The 20,856-nt window shown below is 49.0% G+C and overlaps 1 protein-coding gene across 1 annotated transcript; it reads left to right on the forward strand.

Annotated features, from left to right (window-relative positions):
* The first annotated feature begins 3,667 nt into the window (after positions 1-3,667).
* Positions 3,668-8,998, forward strand: LOC122385569 (galactoside alpha-(1,2)-fucosyltransferase 2-like). The gene is made up of 2 exons (XM_043373924.1): positions 3,668-5,693; positions 8,540-8,998. Exon 1 carries the CDS (start codon positions 3,802-3,804, stop codon positions 5,092-5,094), a length of 1,293 nt encoding a protein of 430 aa, XP_043229859.1. The 5' UTR covers positions 3,668-3,801; the 3' UTR covers positions 5,095-5,693; positions 8,540-8,998.
* Positions 8,999-20,856: the final 11,858 nt, after the last annotated feature.

A 20,856-nucleotide genomic window follows, 5' to 3' on the forward strand; every position in this document is an offset into this window, starting at 1 on the left:
TCACGGCAACGGAGGGCTGCAGCGACACGGGGTTGCCACCGATCGAAGCACATTCTTTTCTGATCAATATCAACCCAAAGTATTTTCAAAAAGTCATCAAGGCTCTTAGAAACATTGTACCGTGTTTAAAGCCTGAAACAGACTCTTTCCGCAGTCAGGAAATCGCATGCGAGAGCCTATTCAAATACATGGAAGCACGCTCGCATCAATCGCACGCACCTCCCGCAAGCGATTGATGCGAGAAGAATTACAATGTATTTGAATAGGCACTCGCATGCGATTTCCTGAACGCGGAAAGAGTCTGTTTCAGCCTTAAAGGTAGTGTGCCAGCTTTCTTGGACCGTATGGAGTTAATGGCCCAGATAAGGAGAACCGGATTTTTAGAACTTATCCATACCTTCAAAACTCATGGAAACGTCTTAAATTCTTCAAATTTTGAGTACCCCAGTGCGAAATTCGCCCCGACGGGTTGTCGGTCGTACCCCAACCACATTTCACACCACTATGAACAATAAATGCACACACTGAAATCGCTATTACCGATATGCTCATCCAATCAAGTTTCGATAAACCCGTTCATCATCATCTCCTGCGGTTTCGAACACGCCTGTTAGGTGGCTTCTGATGCTCGTCGAGGTCGGAATTTCCAAATACGCGTGGTGCGTCGGGCCGCGCGCTCTGACTTCGGCCAAGAAAAATGCGTCAGCTGATCATTGTCATTTCTGCCACTTGCGTGTGGTGAAATGGGGTCATAACTTATAAGACGGCTTTTTCATATCAATTATTTTACATAAAATCATATTTCAAACCATAAATAATGTTCGACAGCCAAATAAAAGAAACAATACCAATACGGGCTTACAGTTTAAGGCTCGACATTGTGTTGTCTACGATTAGACAGCTGATAACTCATTCCCGTACGTCGTATGGTCGTAACACTATAATGACCTTTGCTTATTGTCACAAGTGCGCCGCATTCGCGATTGTTGCCCGACGCCTGTTTGCAGGTGAGCCCACTACAGTTGTTATACATATCTAAAAACCGAAAAACTTTTAGGCGAAAAAGGCACTATTCCAGGCCCATTTTTATTTTTTTGCGATATTAGGTAAAAACGGAAGCTTCTTATCCTAGGAAAAATAAAATGGGAAATCTTTCAAAGGTGGCACACTACCTTTAACGCGTGTTTACCGATAAAACCGCGCCGGGCGCCCGGCAGCCGGCGCGGAGGCCGGGACGCTGCCTGGGGCTCAGTGACCTAGAACTCGGCAGCGCTACCCGGAGAATGTCTCACTGTGCGTCCTCCCACCTGGTGCGCATCGCTTGTGATAAACCTCTATAAGCGGCACTTACAGATGCTTACGCATCGTCGCTGGTGTGAGTTTGATGTCAGGCATTTTGCAAACTGCCTGGGAAAATAATTTCAGGCAGTTTGCAAAATGCCTGGTGGGCCAGGCAGTTTGCAAACTGCCCAGGCATTTTGCAAAATGCCTAGTCGGTCAGGCATTTTGCAAATTGCCTAGGCATTTTGCAAAATGCCTGGTTTTTCACTTTGCCTGTAACATATATATAAGAGAGAGAGAGAGAGAGAGAGAGAGAGAGAGAGAGAGAGAGAGAGAGAGAGAGAGAGAGAGAGAGAGAGAGAGAGAGAGAGAGAGAGAGAGAGAGAGAGAGAGAGAGAGAGAGAGAGAGAGAGAGAGAGAGAGAGAGAGAGAGAGAGAGAGAGAGAGAGAGAGAGAGAGAGAGAGAGAGAGAGAGAGAGAGAGAGAGAGAGAGAGAGAGAGAGAGAGAGAGAGAGAGAGAGAGAGAGAGAGAGAGAGAGAGAGAGAGAGAGAGAGAGAGAGAGAGAGAGAGAGAGAGAGAGAGAGAGGAGAGAGAGAGAGAGAGAGAGAGAGAGAGAGAGAGAGAGAGAGAGAGAGAGAGAGAGAGAGAGAGAGAGAGAGAGAGAGAGAGAGAGAGAGAGAGAGAGAGAGAGAGAGAGAGAGAGAGAGAGAGAGAGAGAGAGAGAGAGAGAGAGAGAGAGAGAGAGAGAGAGAGAGAGAGAGAGAGAGAGAGAGAGAGAGAGAGAGAGAGAGAGAGAGAGAGAGAGAGAGAGAGAGAGAGAGAGAGAGAGAGAGAGAGAGAGAGAGAGAGAGAGAGAGAGAGAGAGAGAGAGAGAGAGAGAGAGAGAGAGAGAGAGAGAGAGAGAGAGAGAGAGAGAGAGAGAGAGAGAGAGAGAGAGAGAGAGAGAGAGAGAGAGAGAGAGAGAGAGAGAGAGAGAGAGAGAGAGAGAGAGAGAGAGAGAGAGAGAGAGAGAGAGAGAGAGAGAGAGAGAGAGAGAGAGAGAGAGAGAGAGAGAGAGAGAGAGAGAGAGAGAGAGAGAGAGAGAGAGAGAGAGAGAGAGAGAGAGAGAGGAGGTCTGTGACTGAACAAATCTAAGGTGTATTTATCGCTCTAGCATGTCTAGCTATCAAAGGTTATTGTCAAAAAACTGCTAGAGACCTTTCGTGACCTAAGATGAATTTAGCGGCATAGAGAGGGGTCACAGATGCAATTTTCCGATTCCGTGTGTCATAATTACCTACAGCCCGATCACCGATGTTTCAAAGTGTTTAGTATGTCGTTCATAAAAAGGCGCATCTCCTTGGCTTATGAGGCACGAAATGCACACAATGAGGCAATGAATGAGATATCCCATTGGCACACAATGAGGCAAGAGCTTCAAAAATGGTGTAATTGTGTTCCATGTGATCACCGAGTCGAAGGATATGCGATACGAGATGCATTTTGATGGGCTTATGAGTCCTATTAAATTAATGTGTTACTAAATGTTAAAGGGACCCTCCCACCTTAACATTAGATTTGAGTTGAGATAGCCAAAATGGGGTCCCTGGCTCACAATTACCGGTTTCGGCACTCACAACATCGAGAAATGCCTTAAATCGGAAATATTGAATTTCAAAATTGCAACATTTTGATTCAGAGGGGCTAATGCTTAGGTATACCCCTCTGAATGTGTGACGTCAGCGCAAATATCTAACGATTTTTAAATGTTTGACTAAAACGTTTTGTAGCACGCGGTGGTATATGCTATTTGCACGCAACATCTGCCGCAAACGCCGCACTTCTAAAATAAAGTCGCTAGAAACAGCGGAGATCCCAAAAAAGTAAACAAAAGTAAAAGTCTAATATCTTGAAAACCGGTGAATATTTTTCGGTGAAATTTGGTAGATCTTCGTTTTCGCTCTTTCTGAACCGAGCGACATCACTTTCATGCCAATTCATAAACTTTTTTGAAGGTGGGAGGGTCCCTTTAATTCACTATACAATTCGATGTGCATTGACGTGCTGAGTGCACTGTTGATTTCTTATGGGCCCAGCTAGCCTGTAAATTTGGTGTTTCTAAGATAAGCCAATCGCCACAGGGGTCGTGCTACCCCCTCCCCCCTCGCCGTCCGCAGTATGAAAAAGTCCTTCGTCTAGCGAGGCGAGGATTAATAGAACTTGGTTCAATTTGGATAATGCACATCTGCAATATAAAGAAGAGATGCATGGCCGAACTGAGCACTGATTTCATCAGGCTGTGTTCGATAGTGCGGGTAAGTGGCAGGACGCAGGTCTAGTTCGTTGATGTAGAGCGGCGCGGAGCGGGCGGCGGGCGGGCGGGCGCGCACTGCGCAGGCGCTGCGCGGCACCTTGGGCGCACGCTCGCTTCTCAGCGTCGGTCGGTGACAGAGCGGGTCTCGGGGCCCCGGGGGCGCCCACGGGGCGCCAGTCGGCGGCCGGCCGTCCGAGGTGAGGGTGTGGTGTACTATAGATAAGCCATGTCTGTGTGTCGCAGCAGCGGCCAGCGGCTGCTGCTGGCCGTGGCCGCCGTGCTGGTGCTGGTACTAGTGCTGCTGGTGGCCCAGCCGCGACTTGGACCCGTGGGCTCGCCCCGACCAGCAGTCGGACAGTGGCAAATGACCGTCGAGCGGACTGAAGTGAACGCCAAGGACGGCGCGGTGGCGCCGGCGCAGCCAGAGGCGGTACCGACGCAGCCAGAGGCGGTACCGACGCAGCCGCGGGCGGTAGCGGCACAGCCGGACTATGCGAAGGACCCCGAGCCGCGGACCGCCGTCAACGCCTCGGCAGCCGACTCTCTGCGCGGCGCGTGCGACCGTCTGCGGGCGAGTGTCACCGGTCTGGCCCCGGACGTGCGCCAGGTGATGCGCTGGGTGTGCGAGCAGGTGGGCGGAGCGCTGCCCCGGGAGCTGGACACGATGGGCTGCAACAAGGCCGTCATGTACCACCCGATCGGCCGGCTCGGCAACCTGATGGGCCTTTACGCCATCGTCTACAGCTTTAGCCGGATGTACGGCACCACGGGCTACGTGGAAAGTCACATGTGGTCCACGCTGCACAAGTACTTTCCGGACATTTCGCTGCAATCCGCTCCGAACGATACCAAGTGGAAGGACATCACATACCAGCAGGCGCCGTCCAAACTCGAGTGCCAGCCGGGCGAGGGCACCGAGTCTCGCTTCTACCGGATCACCAACTACCCGGACCGCAACGGCATCGACGTCTTTCACCCGTTCTACGACGAGATCCGCAGGGAGTTTCGGTTTTCGGACGCGCTGCAGAAGCAGGCTCAGGAGTTTCTGTGGCACGCGCGCGGCAACCGCAGCTCCGTCACCTACATTGGATTCCACGTGCGGCGCACTGACTACCAGGCTTACATCAAAAAGCAGTACAACAGCACCTTGCCAGACGACCTATACTTCAACAAGACGCTAACCTACTACCGCCAGCGCTTCAGCGACGCGCTCTTTATCGTCTGCTCCGACGACCTCAACTACGTCGCTAAGCAAATGAACGCCAAGCAGAACGACGACATCGTGATCGCCGGCAATCGCAACATCGGCGACCCGGGCCGGGACATGGCTCTGCTGTCGGCCTGCAACCACTCGGTGGTGACGGTGGGCACGTACGGCTTCTGGGGCGCCTACCTGGCCGGCGGCACGGTGCTGGTGCCAGAGCGACAGACGCACCTCTCCCGGGGCGATCGGCACGCGCCGCTGCTGGAGATCCAGCTGGCTGGCGCCACCAACTGGGTGCCGATGCGCCGCCGGTGACCTGACCCGACCGGAGCTGACCTGACAGGGGGCTCGCACGGGTTTGTCGTGACCTCCCTCGGCTGCGTCCGGGCACACCGTGCCGTGATCAGACTGAGCACTTACGTGCAACGAGATGTGCCGCAGGGGTTTTGTGGTGGCTGAAGGCGCCCCGTAGTGATCGGCCATTTTTACCGGATGTGGGGCGTTGATAGCAGTGTGACCTGCCCAGCGACGGCCCAACCGTAAAGCGCTCAGTCACGCACCTTGTGATAAGCTATCGCCGCGAACGACGTGGGCCTGATAGCGTGTAGGTAGACGCATTGCCGGCTAAGCGGCATCGTTTCAGACGCGGTTTTGGGAGACCGTCTGATTTGTTATACCTAAGCACATCTGTAACGCTGTACCCAACCCAGGAATTTTTGTCGCTCCCGTTATTTTGAAATTTTTATTTGAATTTTTGTCGTAGGAACGCCTAAGTGTCATAGTTTTATCAGAGTGATATAAAAGTGATGTAGGTTGTTTTTTTTTCAGGCGATCTTGATAGGTGCCATCCGGTACTAAAGTACCGACAAGATAACTATAGTAAAGCCGATGTTATGGCTTTATGTTATAACATACCTAAAGCCGATGTTTTTGGCAACATTGGCAATAGGACGATGGTTATCAATATGAATATGTGGAGATAGTAAAAAGAAAAAATTGCTAATTATGACGTGCTGGTGACGACTTTTGCCATCCGACTAATACCTATATTTTTAATCAATGTAACATTAAAGGAATATCGGAATGGCTACTGATAAACTATCATGTAAAAGTAACTACCCTCTAAGTCATGTCCATGACTTAAACGTTACAATTTGAACCAATCCTTAGAAAGGAGAGACGCCCACAGTGGCGGCGGAATAGGGGGTGCAGGGGGTGCAGCTGCACCCCCATCGAAAAACATGGGGGTGCAAACATATCTTTTTGCACCCCCAAAATCCGTACAAGGGGCCCGTCGCACCATCCAATACATTTCTCCTGAAAACCAGTGATCGTGAACCGAACACTGATGTGGAATAATCCGGTATGTCCAATTATGGTCAGGAGCGCCCCATGCTAGTCTTTGGGGCCCCCACACCGGCTAGAAGTGTCCTGAGCCGCGTTTGGTGCTCCACGCGGCATCTGAGGGCCCCCCACGACGGCCTCAGAGGGCCCTTTTATGACGATCTCTGAGGGCTCCCAACTGAGGGCTTTGTCCCCTAGGGCCCTACAACGGCCACTAAGGGCCCTCATGACGACTACTGAGGGTCCCACAGAGACTCCAGGGCCCCAAGGAGACTCCAGGGGCCACGCTGGCCTCTGAGGGCACCTATGACAGCTTCTGAGGGCCCTTACGATGATCTCTGAGGGCTCTCACGACGAACTCTGTCCCCTGGGGCCCTATAACGACCACTAAGGGCCCTCATGACGACCGCTGAGGGTCCCACAGGACTCCAGGAGCCCCACTGGCCCCTGAGGGACTCTACGACGGTCTCTGAGGGTCCTTGTGACGGCCCTAGACCCAACTCAAGTCTGAAGGCCCATTTGGCTTCAGACGGCCCAGCGACGGCCTCTGAGGGCCTCAACACAACCAGGCTGCAGGGGCTATGCTGGCATCTGAGGGCTCTGCAACGGTCTATTGAGGGCCCTAACAACAATGGCCTCTAGCGGTCTTACCAAGGCCTCTGAGAGCCCTGCAAAGGTATCTTAGGGCCCATGAAGACCCTCAATATGACCAAGGACCCTCATGACGACCTCTGATGATCCTCTCGAAGGCTTCTAAAGGCCCTCACAACAACTTCTGAGGACCCAGGACGGTTCCTGAGGGGCTGAGGGCCCTGACGACGACCTCTCTGGGCCCTCACGATGGTCTCTAATACCAAACGCAAGCTCCAAAGGCCCACACTGGCATCTGAGGGCCCCACGACGGCCTCTGAGGGCCTCGACGCAGGCAGGCTCCAGGGGCCATGCTGACCTCTGAGGGCCCTCTTGACGGCTTCTAGGGCCTAACGAAGGTTTCAAGGGCCAACACTGGCCTCTGAAGAACCCTACGACGGCCTCGGAGGGTCTCAACTCAACGCAGGCAGGTGCCAGGAGACATGCTGGCCTCTGAGGGCCACGCAGAGCTCAGATTCAGAGGATCCAGCGACCTTTGTGGACCTTACGAAATGCGAAGGTCTCCGAGAGCTCACGCAGGCTCCTGGAATTCTACACTGATTCTCAGGCCCCATGTCGGCTTGTTGAGGCACTTTATCTGCTCTTGGTGCCCCGTCGCCGGCGTCTGAGAGTCTCAATGTCGGAACTTATGGGGCCATGGGCCCTACACCGGCTTTTATGGCCCCTACACTACATCGACTCTTGGGACTCATGACCCATGAAATGTGGGTCTAAGCGGCTTCTAAGAATCCCCATGCTGGTTCTAGTAGCCGCCAGCCGAATATTAGGGCTCACACGCGAGCTCCTGGGACCCCGTGCATACCCCAGGGTTCTACCTGCCTCTAAGACCCCACACATACTTTTGGGGCTCAAACGCGTGCCCCTGAAGGCCCCACTGAGACCCCTTTCCTCTATTCAGTCCTCCATACCGGCTCTTTAGGCTAAACATCGGCTCCTGTGGCCTCCATCCCGGCTTTGGAGGGCCTCGATACAGGCTTTTTTGGGTCCGATGCCGGTTTCTGAGAGCCCTCAAAAGACTTTCGAGCCTATACTGCCTTCTGAAACCTTTCAGCAACTTTCAAGGGACCGACCCTGATCGGAGGGCTCATTCAGTCTGGGGAGTCATGTATAGGTCTCTAGAGGAGTCCCTATGTGGTCGGTTTCCAAGGGACTTCTAAACACGGTCTTCTTGGAACGGTCTCGTAGGACCCTCAATGGTCCTTTGCGGATCCAGAAAAGTGGTTTGGACGCTGCGGGTGGTGGCTAGACTAAAAGATTAGCCGATAAAAAACTAGCTGCATTTGCTTCTTTAGGTATGCTTTCATTATTTGAGACAGGTAGGTACACTGCAATTTCAAACCTTTTACAGAACCTGTGTGTATGGGAATAGTTTTCCAAAATCTTCATTTTTCATAAATCAATAATAATCACTCAAAAAAAAAACTGAAGGGGGGCCCAAAACTTCCAGAGGGGCCCTTTGAGAAAACTCTGCACCCCCATCCAAAATTACCTTCCGCCGCCACTGGACGCCCACTGAAGTAGAAATCTCCTGATTACATTTTTCTGGTCCCAATGTTCTAACCCCTCGGGTTACAAAATGACCAGCTCAGGGTAGGAAGTCTAATGTCGCTAAATGTGATTCCAATAGCTGAGTGAAAGTCCTGTTTGAGCGACCCGGAAGCTAACTTTCTAAGAAGCTCCAACACTTCCTTCCGTTGGCTCTCAAGTCCATGCACTCCGCGTGCAATTTTCGGAAGCATTTGTGGGAATGGTTCTCTGATGAGTCACCTTTGAAGTCGCTTTGAGCTACGATTGTATCGATGAAATTTAATATGCCTATTTTTCAGCACCGCCAGTTGTGAGTTACCTAATATCTGTAGAAAAGTGAGACGGACCATTAAGCTCAGCCATCAAGTGCAGAGTTTGTTGTTTTCAGTTGTGATGTAAATGAGCTAGGCATTGAATGTGATCTGTGCACCTAGGCTGAGGTGTACGTTTCCTCAGTTTGCTGCCGGGCAGCGCTCAGACACTGGTGTGAACTACCGTTACTGTGAATTGTGCAGCCTTCTATCCGCGTGCCATTTCAGGGATCTTATGTCGAGGCTAAAGAGCAGTAGATATGCGAACTAGTTATTTGTCATTTGTCACCTGAAAGTTGTAAGTCATAGCATCGCAATATGGTGTTGGCCTATTTGATGTGATGCAACATTTTGGATGTATTTGTAATAAATTTACCATTTCCGGACCTATCGATTTTCTACTTTCACCCCAGCCGAAGGGGAGCGCGGGTCGACCTTCCTTGCCGCATCGCCCCTAACTGAACTATGTAAAGCTTCGGAAAAGGAGCGTGTGCGCTATCACTACACATGACCGGTTCCCATCTTGTTCATGGTTCAGATCAGGGTCAGATCAGGGTATATTGAATTGTTCAGATTAGTTCAGATAAGCGGATGGTCTCTGAAGTTAGATCAAATCCCCCAAAGTGTCAAACGGCGCAGAGTCGCCATTTGTCATCGTTGTGCTTACCATGCTCAGCCGCATCGAATTGGTTACAATTGTTTGGGAAAGGTCGACTTTAACCCGCGAACCGTTGGGGAGGGGGGGGGGGGGTAAAGGGCCTCCCCTGAGCTGTGGTTTGTTCGCAGATAACACAGAAACGGCTGCGAATTTCGACTTGAAACTTTCAGTACCTCTCCGGACATCAGTTTTACACACCTGAAAAAATCAGGTCCCAAGTCATCTCAAATCAGGTCCCAGGTCGTCTCAGTTCACGAGCTATAGAGGTCAAACTGAGACCATGTTCGGCGATTTTTCGTCGAAAAAGTTGTTCACGGAGAAAAATCGCAGAAAATCAGAGTTTCAACTTAGCACCTCAAAACTATGGACCGTAGATAAAAAAGTATGACAAAGAAAATGGCTACCTCGAAATTTCCCAAGCATACAAATTCCTAGATCTAGAGATTTTCTGACTCAAAATTCAGACTTCTTGATATTTTTTTAAATTTGGGGAAATTTTCAACAACAACAAAAAAAAACGGAGTATATGTCAGAGAACCCCTTAGGTACGCCGATAACTCATAAAGTTACCGGCCGATTTTCTTTTTTCTTTCACTATACGAAAGAACAGTGGCGCGGAAAGTAATCTCAAATCACTTCTTCCACACTGGGGGGGGGGGGGCTGAACCATAATAGAGATCAACCTAGGGTACCCCCAAATCTAGTTTTCTCACCGGTTTTAGGCCACTTATTTTTTAAGACCTTGGCCTTTTCAACAACAAAAAAAAAACGAAAATATTTGCAAAAAAGTGGGTATTCCGTCTCAGCTGAGTGAAGAAACTACCGTTTTGGCAACCTGGAGTAAAGGTTTTAATCTGCCAAATGAGTTGCCGAGCCAGTGAAAGAGGTGTTTTTTTCACTTACATGCTTTCTTCCTTTGTGACCCACAACCCCTAATTTGGGGTGGACAAGCTGCCCAACGGTTCCTGGCATCATGAAAAGTTGTAGGGCACCGCCCCCACGGCCGCAGAGTTGTGGGGGCAAGCTTCCCCCACTGTCCCCTCCCCCTGTTCCCGCGCCTATGTATGAATCTATGAAAGTATGTTGGTAGATTTCCGATTTCGATTCTTCCAGCTGGGGGGGGGGGGGGGGGCTCAAATACATTACGAGCCCCCCCCCCCCCCAGCCGAAAAGCTGGGGGGGCTCAGCCCCCGCTAGCCCCCCTCCCCCCCGGTTCCCGCGCCACTGCGAAAGAACATACATTTGTGAGTACGTATGGTGAATTTCTAGTTAATCCAACAATAAATACGGCCATAGGCGGCGGAACGGGGAGGGCACCGGGGCACCGTGCCCCCTTTGATTTTGGCATTTTAACATTAGCTCTATGGGCGTTGCATGGAAAGAATGGAACCAAAAGTCGGCGCTGCCCCCCCCCCCCCTTAATTGAAGGTGTTCCGCCACTACTGAATATGGCAGTTAGATAGAAGCCTGCTAAGGGTAAGATGTCGCCGGCTGAAGCGGGATCGGCCGACGCGAGAAACGCGGCAATCACAATTTTGTGTTTACACACTTATAACTCAAGTTGTTACCGGTCGATTTTCAAAATTCTTTGACCATATGATTGCCTGCACATTTCTCAGTCTTCTCACAAAATTTGACGCGAATTTAATATAATCAGCGGTAAGGAGCGCGATGTAAAGACGGAACCGTCCCGCCCCGGCACAGTCTACAATTCAGGCGGCGCGTAACGGCTAGCGCCGGCCGCCGCGGCAGGATGTTTGACTTTACACCGCTATTACTAGAAAAATTGTGAACCGATTTTCCTATTTTTTTCACGAGAAGATCCGCAATTTAATTCTGGACAGGTAGCCGAAATTTCACATTAATGTTATGTTTGCGGCGCGAGTTATTGGCGAAAAACAGGAGGAGTGGGCGAAATCCCCCCTTCCACTGCGCGTGTTGTGTTAACCCGCGCCGGGCCGGGGGTGTTTGAACACCCCCCGCGGTTTTTCACAGATATCTAAAAAAGCGGCGGCGCGGGGCTTTTAGCACCGTTCGTGCATCTTTTCCGCATATGTTGTTAAAATTTCAGACCCAGGCTGCCTAAGGTCACCCGTCAGGTCACCAGGTCACGCCAAGTGACCTCACCGCAGAAAAAAATAAGAATGCTCGCCAGAGCTACACCGACCGAATGATTGCCTTGAAACTTTCAGCGATTGATAAGAGTAGCAGTATCTATAAAATGTTTATCTCAGGATTTTGATATCTGTGACCTAAGGTCAGGTCAACTTTACGGCCTCTCCATGTCAATGGGAGAAAATTGAAAAGCGTCTGTTTTGCACGAACGCCATTCTAGACACTCTCAAACACCGAGATGCACATAAAATTGACACACTGAACCGGAAAATGGCAACTGTGACCCCTCGTTATGTCCCCGAGGTCATCTCAGGTCACGAACAGAATCTAACAGTTTTTCGCTAATAACTTCTGATACAGGCATGCTAGAGCGATGAAAACGCCTTAGATGTGTTCAGTTCGATGTTGCGGATCGACATTCGACAGATATGCAACATGACCTTTCCGGTCAGGTCATGACCATGACCTGAGGTCAAATTTTCAAGTTGACCTTTTAAGGTCAAATTATAGTTCATTCAACGCGTCTCGACGAGAGGAACACGATGCTGGCAAAAGTAATGTCATGGCTCTTTTGAGTCAAAAGTTATTAAAAAACGTTTTTCGAAAAAACGGCTATTTTGGAGTTTTTGCCCTCTGGAGGCTAAATCGATGACCTGAGGTCAAATCTGAGGACATGTTGGCGTAAGAGCGTCAAAAGAGCTATCGAATGCGCTTTTCCGCGGCGCTGTAGCTCTATCGGTTCCCGAGATAGCCGTCGCACAGTAGGCGATTTCGCTATCCTAGCACTTCATGAGCTATATCTTAACCCTCGCCCGTATAGGGGGGGGGGGTCGAACGGACCCCCCCCCCATGGTTTTTCGCGAATAACTCGCGTAAAAAGCGGCCGATCGCGACGAAACTTTCAGTACCCTCGCGTTCATCAATTTTACACCTACCCTGAAAATTTCATGACCCTGACCCAAATGACCTTTGACCTGTGACCTACTTTTCGAGACCATGTTTGGCCGGAATCGCGATTCGGCGTATGTCGGCTCGCATTAGCCGCGCGTTTGCAGTCTTTTCGTGGTTTCAAGCGTTCAAACATGTGATATGATGTTGCCTCCATGCATTAGGGTGGGTGTCAAGGTCACCTGAAGGTCAGGTCAGGTCATTGACCTTTGATGACCTCGGTTCACTTTTTTCGAGTTTTACATGTTTCTAGGCCAGTTTTTGGAGCTGAATTCGAATTTAGCAACCATATGAACATTTACGAAGTAGTTTTGGTGCCTTCGTAACATGTTACGAAGCTGTCAGAGGCGGTTGCCACCTACTACGAATACCCTTACTGGTTGACCTGACCTGACCTGACCCGACCTGGCCTAAATGCATGAAGACATCATCTGTGATCAAAACTAACATGATATTCGTGATCAGCACCCCGAAAAACCCCATAGCAGCCACACTTTACGACGTTCTAACAGGTCCCGATTTTCCCGACTTTTGGGTCATTGACCTGACCTGCAAGGTCAACCAATGACCTAGGACCTTAAAATTGGGTATCATCGGCTTCCTCTCGTCACGGGCAACACGCTCGTTTTTTCCGCGAAGTTCTAGCTCGATCAGGGGTGAAACGGCAAGGGGGGGTCCAACGGACCCCCCCCCCCCTTATACGTTCACGGCTGGAAAAACACCAATACGGGCGAGGGTTAAGTTAGACTCAAAACCAGTCATCCTTAAGCCCCTTATTTTGTGCCTAGTTTCATTGCGCTTCAACTGATATAAGTGTTTGCATCAGAAGTAATCAGGTTTTCTTTGCAACGTGCAAGAGAGCGAGCAATGCCTTTTCCCCATAGGCTTAACACAGGACAGAAGAGGCTTAACAAAAACATATACACTATACAGTGTTGTCTGTGTTATGACTTACTTCTCAACTAGCGTCAGTTACGGATGAACCACTTGATCGCAAACCACGGGTGCTGGTTTTGCAAAGAAAACATTGTTGCAAACATAGAGATCTCTGTGGTTGCAAAGGCGCTTTCAGACTGGTCTGTTTGGGGGAAAATAGTACCAACAGACTACCACATTTCAGGAGATCGCAAGTTATCGCGTTTTAGGAAGAAGGTAATTATCGGTGAAATGAAAATGGTTTAGCGCTGAAATTGCATGTAAGCAAAGCTAAGATGCAATTGCAAAGCAAAAAAGAGGAGACCATGACTTGCGAAAAATTGTGGTTGTTTGAACGTTCCGATCACATGTTCTACAAATAAATAGCTTTAGCTAGTGCCTAGTATCGTGTCTACCTACAACGTAACCAGGGTTGTGCTTGACTCATGAGTCGAGTCAGAGATTTGACTCAACTCTGACTCAGATCAGTCAGGTTTGAGTCGAGTCGGATAAAATGTTGAGATGTTGAGTTGAATCAGAGTTGAGTCAGTAAAATAACTTTTGACATTGAGTTGAGTCAAAAACATTTAGGAACATGAGTCAGCTGACTCATCTTTCTAGAAACAATATATAAGCTTTTCATTCTCCCCCCGCTTAACAACTTAGGCCTGGCCCTGCTGCCGGATTTTTTTCATCCCCCCCCCCCCCCCGCTCAACAACTTTTTTATCTGAGTCAATTTTGAGTCAACACACTTGACTCAACAAAAAAATTTGAGTCAAGTTTGAGTCAACTCATATTTTCATTGAGCCGCTTGAGTCATGAGTCGAGTCAAGGGAAAAAATCAGCTCCTTGTTTGAGTCAGAGTTGAGTCAGGGCTTTCTGAAGTTGAATGATGAGTCGAGTCGGCAATTTTTTTTTTAGTCGAGTACAACCCTGAACGTAACGCTTATGTTTGGTGGTTGGGATTCAAAGTTGCGAAATGAATGTACGCTAACGGAGTTAAAGGAAGGAGTAGGACTTTCGTTTTCCGTTTGGCCTCTAAATGAGTTAGAACTTCGGTGCCACGTGGGCATGCTGCTCTCCCCGAACGGAAGCCATTTCTACCTACCCGATTGTAAGTTTTTTAGGTCAGAGTTCCCAGGTCACGAAAATGGTCGAAGGAGGTCAAATTGCATACCATTTGATTCGGCAGATCTTCCTGAGTTCATTAGTGGCTTGCCTGAATCGCTAGCTCAATTTGTTGGGGAGTTATGGACCAAAAACTATAATGACCAGATCATAGTGACGTCATAAATGACGTCACGCATGTTCAACAATGCAAAAGTAAAGCATCGGACCTTGCAATAGTAAAGCTTGAACTAGTTTGATATCGTTCTCGGCGCCAAAATAGCAGCGTTCATTTTACAACATTGACTCACAATGGTGAGGTCATGTGATCGACCTGACCTCATGTGACCTTTAGGGAAAATCCGAGACATACAAACTGTGAATCCTCTGGAGGATACTAGGTTCTGTAAGTTTCATCTCCATGTGAAAGCTGCTCTGGCATTGAGGGCTTTGCGAAATTGCGACATCTGAGGATCGTGCAGAGGTTCACTTAAAACGTCATTGGTCCGTGAACTGACCTGACCTAAAAATGTAGTTGGTGTCACAAGATTTGACTTGAATCAAAGGTCAGGTATGCCAAGTTTCAGCTTTCTATCGCTGGTGAGTTCGGAGCTGTCGCGAACAGAATCTTCGGTTGGGCGGCGGTACTTCGCTCTCCCCTCGGCCCTGCCCCCACCTTATACGGTAAGGGTTGAGCAAAACGCCCATAACTCCGTGAATCGCAAAAAGTCGCAGACAATTTTAACAGGGTATTGAGAACAAACATTAGGCTACTAAGTAATGGTGTTTTTGTGGCCGGATCTCGCGGACAGTAAAACATGCGCATTACCAAACGTTGTACACAGTCTTGAACTGATGCAGTCAAAAAGGTGTAATGCAAAATATTATAAAAAATATAGAGAAGCTTCAAAAGTTGAAAGTATGGCATGCATATTACTTCGCAAGGAATGAGGTTTCAATCAAAATTAGAGTTTTCAATATATTCAACTTTTGTCTTGATTTACAGCTCTAAATATAACTAGGATCAAATCACGACCAGGCACCAGAGCTCAGCCTCTCCAAAAAAGGTCGTGTTTGGACGTGTGTGGTTTGAAAGTGTTTGGCTTGATGTTACAAATAGTGTCACATTTCGGGTGCTGGGATATTTAGCTACAAAATACGCCAGTATTTATTCATATTTGCCATAATTTTTTTCGGGCCCCTGAAGCGCTAGAATGCATGGATCGCCTACAGTGCGTCGGCTGTTTCCAAAATGTTGAAATACATAGTCAACATTTTACCTTTGGTGACCTCTGGTGACTTGACCTTTGACCTGACCCAAAAAATGACCAAAGTGCTTTCGTCCTTATTTTGGACGTTCTTTCGATTGCCGCTTACCGCGTGTCGCTACGTGGCCCAGGAGCCGAGTTAGAAGGGGGGTGTTCAGACATGCACCCCCCGGCCCGGCGCGGAAGTCTCGGAGCACCGGCCCGGCGCGGGTTAAAGGAAAAGGGTCACCTTTAACATGGGGTTTGAAACTGAGATGGCCATCTTGTAGCCCGTGTCCGAAAACCCCGAGAGTGTCCCACCTTACGGCCGATTTCGGCCTCCATTTGTAGGTATCGGCAATTTTAAAAGAAAATATGCCAGGAATGCGTCCTTATCCCAGGAATGCGTTCTTATCCTGTAATACAGCCACCCGCGGCGAGGGTTTGGTTTTTAACCAATCAGCTCCAATCAGCTCAGCTTTAACCAATCAGCTAATCTGACACAAGCCGACGAGACTGTCTTCTGAAGGCTGATTGGCTTGAGTGTGATGTCATCGCTATGACATCATACAGAAGGTGCGGTAGAGAGTACAAACATAGTACCAATATGTTAAATAGTTTGACATACTTTTTTGCGAATTATGCACTTCTGGCACCAGATTTAAAAAGAACATGAAAAATAATAATGTCAAAATGAAAAGCAACGATATTTTCATATTTCACGAAGGTGGCACTTTTCCTTTAAAGGAAGGGTGCCACCTTCCGAAATTTTTGTTCTATGAATCTATTTTACTTATTTGAATTTTTAGACGTGGTTAGCGCGTCCACAATATACAAAAAACCGAAACATTGCATTTAATACATTGGCCAAAAAAAAAGATCGTTGTTTATATCACCACTACAACTCAAGGTCGTTTGATGTGGCAGCTAGGACGGCTGGCATATCCTGTTGTCATGGCAACATATCATTCTGCCATTTGCATTGATGGCGCAACTGAGACAAAAAGATGTACAAATAAAAAGGAATAATAAATAAATAAATTATATAGATTACACATGTTACGCGGAGATACGTCAAAAGAACATCAAATAAGTCGAGTAAAGGTTTTTCCTTTACAATGCTTAAGAGATCTATGGAACCCTTCACCCTTCATGCAACTTACTAGAAAAACTTCCCAATTAAAATTTTAAAACTTAACCCTATTCCTGGCGGGGGGGGCCTCAGGAGCCCCCCCCCCCTGAGGTTTTTTGGTTATATCTCCCAAACGCGTTGAGCTAGGAAGCTCAAATTTTCTGACTTTTCCTAAAAGGCTTCTACGCAACATGTCTGAAAATTTTGAGTTGATCTGACCTCAGGTCAGGTCACCAGAGGCGGTTTGGTGACGCTACCTCAGAAAAGTTTGCAATCACGCCAGAGCTAGAGTTTTTGACCGATCAATTTCTTCTCTTCAGGGTTTAGTTAGGGTACCAGTATGTGCAATTTGTATATCTCGGAATTTTGATATCGGTGACCTAAGGTCAGGTCAATTTCGCGACCTCCCCATTATAAGTCAATGGGGGAAAAATCAACTCCCTGTTTTTACCACTAAAACGGGTCGGAATGGCCCCATATACCATACATGACTTCATATACGATCAACCTTCACTACCTTGAGGTCTGTTTTGCTGTTGGGCAGCTGTGAGGTCATGTGACGTCATCAAAGGTCACCAAAGGTTTTTGGCCAATAACTCCGTACAGGAACAAGACACAGACGCGTGGATGGTCTCATTGTGTTCAGCTCGTCAAGACGCATCGAATGATATACATGATGACCTCGAGGTCACGTGACCTGAGGTCAACCTTTGACCTTGACCTTTCGAGGTCAACATATATATCATTCGATGCGGATTGACGAGAGGATCACGATGATGCCCTTAGTTTGTTCCTATCTTGACTAATTCGAAAGTTATTCGAGAAAAACTCTCTCCATATCTAGTGCCGCCATTTTGACTTTTTCGACCCCTGTGACGTCATCTTTGACCTGACCTGAAAATGACCTCAGTAAAAATTGTAGATCTTGGCCGTGCGTATCCGATGCCGTTTACCGCTTGTCGCTATCTTGCTTCGTTCTCGAGATCTCAGGGGGGGGGCCGAATCGGCCCCCCCCCCGCCAGTTTCTTGTCCCGGCGGAGCCCGCCAGGAATAGGGTTAAGTGTATACCATAAAGAAAAAATATACCCTTTCAAAATGATAAAACATGCTTCAAAAGTATAACTTTTATACATACCTTTGCTGATTTCATGTTTTATAAAATATCCTTAACACGACGAGGAAATAGTGCTGAAGATTTTTGCCTGCCCGAATGCTGGCAGCAAAACTCGCAAATGATAATTTCACGTGCGGATTCAATGCTGACCGTCTCGAGCATAGGTAAGTGAAGCCGGTTTTTAGGTTCATGTGAGGCTAATCTTGTAAAAACTGCGTTGTGTCCAAAAGGTGGCACCCTTCCTTTAAAGTTTGCTGGAAGTTTATTGGTCCCAAACAATGCATGTTTGTCGCAAGACACTTGTCACACATGTGTGATGCCTCTCCCATCAGGTGATGCTTTGCAAGTACTTTGAACAACCGTCTAGTATTGATCCAGATCAATACTGCCAAGCCAAGCCCGGCTTCCGACTCGGCAGTCAACGCGACGCTTGTGTCCGATAAAGACATGCCTTTATCGGACTGCTCACTTTGAGTGAGCAGCTCAGTGTACCGCGTGTAGCCTTGGAGACGAGTGGCCACTCGCCTGGCAACCTCATACCACAAAGGCGCCTAGTAGGCCACACTCCGATTCGCCGTGCGCGTCGTTTGATTTAGGCTCAGACAATCAGTCGTCAGCCCTGTCCTCCGTCTGTTATGCGCTGCCATGTCTGGATCGAGTAGGTATAGGCCGATGCACCCGCTCGATAGCTCAGTGGGCTCAGGTGGCCACGGGCTGACGCACGCGGTGGTCGATGGGCCCCGTCCACAGTTCGGGGAGGGGTGCAGCTGCGACACGCCACCAACACTGGGGGACACCGAAATGCGAACAATGCACGCAAACACTTCGCTAAAGGAAATATACAATGCTTTCCTCTAATAAGGTTTTTGCTACAGTTTTATGATTTTTATTACGAGCGAGCGAGCGCAGCGAGCGAAGCGGAGTCTTTTCAATATAACGGAAAAATCTCAGTATGAGCGGCCCGGCCCGGCCCGGCCCGGCCCGGCCTGTAACGCTTTTGAGAGGCTTATATCTCAGCAACCGCTGGACCGATTGGCCTGCGGTCTTTTTTGCTGGGTAGCCCCATCCCTTCTACCCCGTAATTGACTACTCTTGACACATCTCAGTGACCGCCGTGGCACGTGCCACGTGAAAAGTCAAGGGTGTTCAAGCTGTTTTGCAAAAGTAGTGATTTTGAAAGGCTCATATCTCAGCAGCCGCTTGGGCGATTGTCTTGCGGTCATTTTTATAGGGTAGCTGCATCCCTTCTACCAATGGTCGGATACTCTTGATCTATGTGAATGACCCCCACTGCACGTGCAAAATACAACAATAAGAGGTGCCAAATTTGTTCCCATTTCAGTAACTCGGTAATTACTGGGGCGATTTCGCTGAAACTTGGCATACAGGTAGGCACCCACCAGGCAATGCATTCCCATGTGTTGCGGTTAGGGTGCTACTGCACGTGCGCACGTGCAGGGGGCGTTTCCAGATCTCGAGAACGGCTGGGCCGATTGCGCTCAAATTTGGTACACGGTTGGGGACCGGTTAGTAGACTGCCGTGCAAAAGTCATTTTGGACCCCGTTTGCACGTGCGCACGTGCAGAATGCCGCTTCCAGAACTCAGGAACGGCTGGGCCGATTGCGTTCAAATTTGGTACACCGCTAGTGACCGGTTAGAAGGGTGCTTTGCACAAGCCCGTTGGAAGTACCCTCTCGCCCTTCTGCACGTGCAGGGCTCACTATCTCGCTCGCTCGTTCTTCGCCCAAAAGGCGTTTTACTGGTGCTTAAAATTCAGAAAAAAATATTTGCTTCAATATTGATTATTATATTATCAATATTTGTTTCAATTTTGTTTTGTTGGGTTAGGCCCTTTCGGTCGACAAGACCATTGCAGAGCCGGAAGGATGATAGGATTTAGGGGGAGACATTGGTCTGGGCAGGCACCCTAGTGAGTCGCCGGGGCTGAGCCCGTCCAGAGGACAGGCCACCCAGCCCCAAGGCACTCACTGCACCCGGCTACGGGGTGCGCTCCCTCGGGAGCAGCGGTGCCGCTCCAAGGGAGCAGCCCGCATGAGATAAAGTTGCCTGTCCAGCCCGGAGGGAGGTTGCGGCATGGAGGAGAAGGATTTCAGTATCCTTAGGATAGAAGCACGGATAGGTGATTTGTTTCAAGAATCCTCTCAGATTCTCTTCTTTCGTTTTTCACTCATTCTAGCCAGTTTTATGCATCTAGCAGGTTGCCGACCTCTGGATCACGTAGGTTGAGATCACAACACATGTGCCGGTATTTGCGGCACATGTGTAGTATGCCGGCGAAAAACGCCCCCCCCCCCCTCCCATTCCCCGGACTGCGGTGACTGGGGTTACCACCAGGCCCGGCCGGGTTGTACCAAAACTCTCAAAAACATATTTTTTTAATATTGACAAAAAACATTTGGATCTTCGCCAAAAGAGGAATATATGTGGTAGAACCACTAGCATCGCCACGGGGGGGGCAAACGGGGCAGCTTGCCCCCCCCCCCCCCGCCAACCTCCGACCGGGCACCATTGAGATCGATGCAGCTACGATGAGATTTTGGGGTCGGTGAAAATAGTTTTCGAGAATGGCTGTGAAGTCAGAATCAGCTGGAGTCGAGAGTCTCATCCAGAGTCGGAGTGAGAATCGCCAAACTGCCCTCCCGCTCATCATCAGCTCGGTCAAAATACACGGACTGCGGCCTGCGGGTCTCCTCTCTGTGCCGCGCAGTGGCTGGTGGCTGGTGCTACGGTGTTGTGAAGGCACACAACGACGTACCGAGACCACCCGGAACGTCTTTCAAAACTGCAATCAACCGGCATCTAATTAGCGACCGTGAATGACGTATGTGCGCATATCGATCGCAAGTATTCGGGCATTACTGGTGTGTTGTGTCTGATTGTGTTGTCAGCTTTGGACTGTGAATGAGTGCCTCCATCAGTGATGTCTGTTTACCTCCGTGACGTGCAATGGTGAAAAGCCACTGGTTGCAGTGGACCCGTTGTGAA

Source organism: Amphibalanus amphitrite, unplaced genomic scaffold (genome assembly GCF_019059575.1).
Source record: "Amphibalanus amphitrite isolate SeventyFive unplaced genomic scaffold, NRLGWU_Aamphi_draft 000224F_arrow, whole genome shotgun sequence".
Lineage (NCBI taxonomy): Eukaryota > Metazoa > Arthropoda > Thecostraca > Balanomorpha > Balanidae > Amphibalanus > Amphibalanus amphitrite.

Bases quoted from the DNA above. Each gene is read 5' to 3' on its own strand.
- LOC122385569 (XM_043373924.1), top strand. From the start codon at position 3,802: ATGTCTGTGTGTCGCAGCAGCGGCCAGCGGCTGCTGCTGGCCGTGGCC.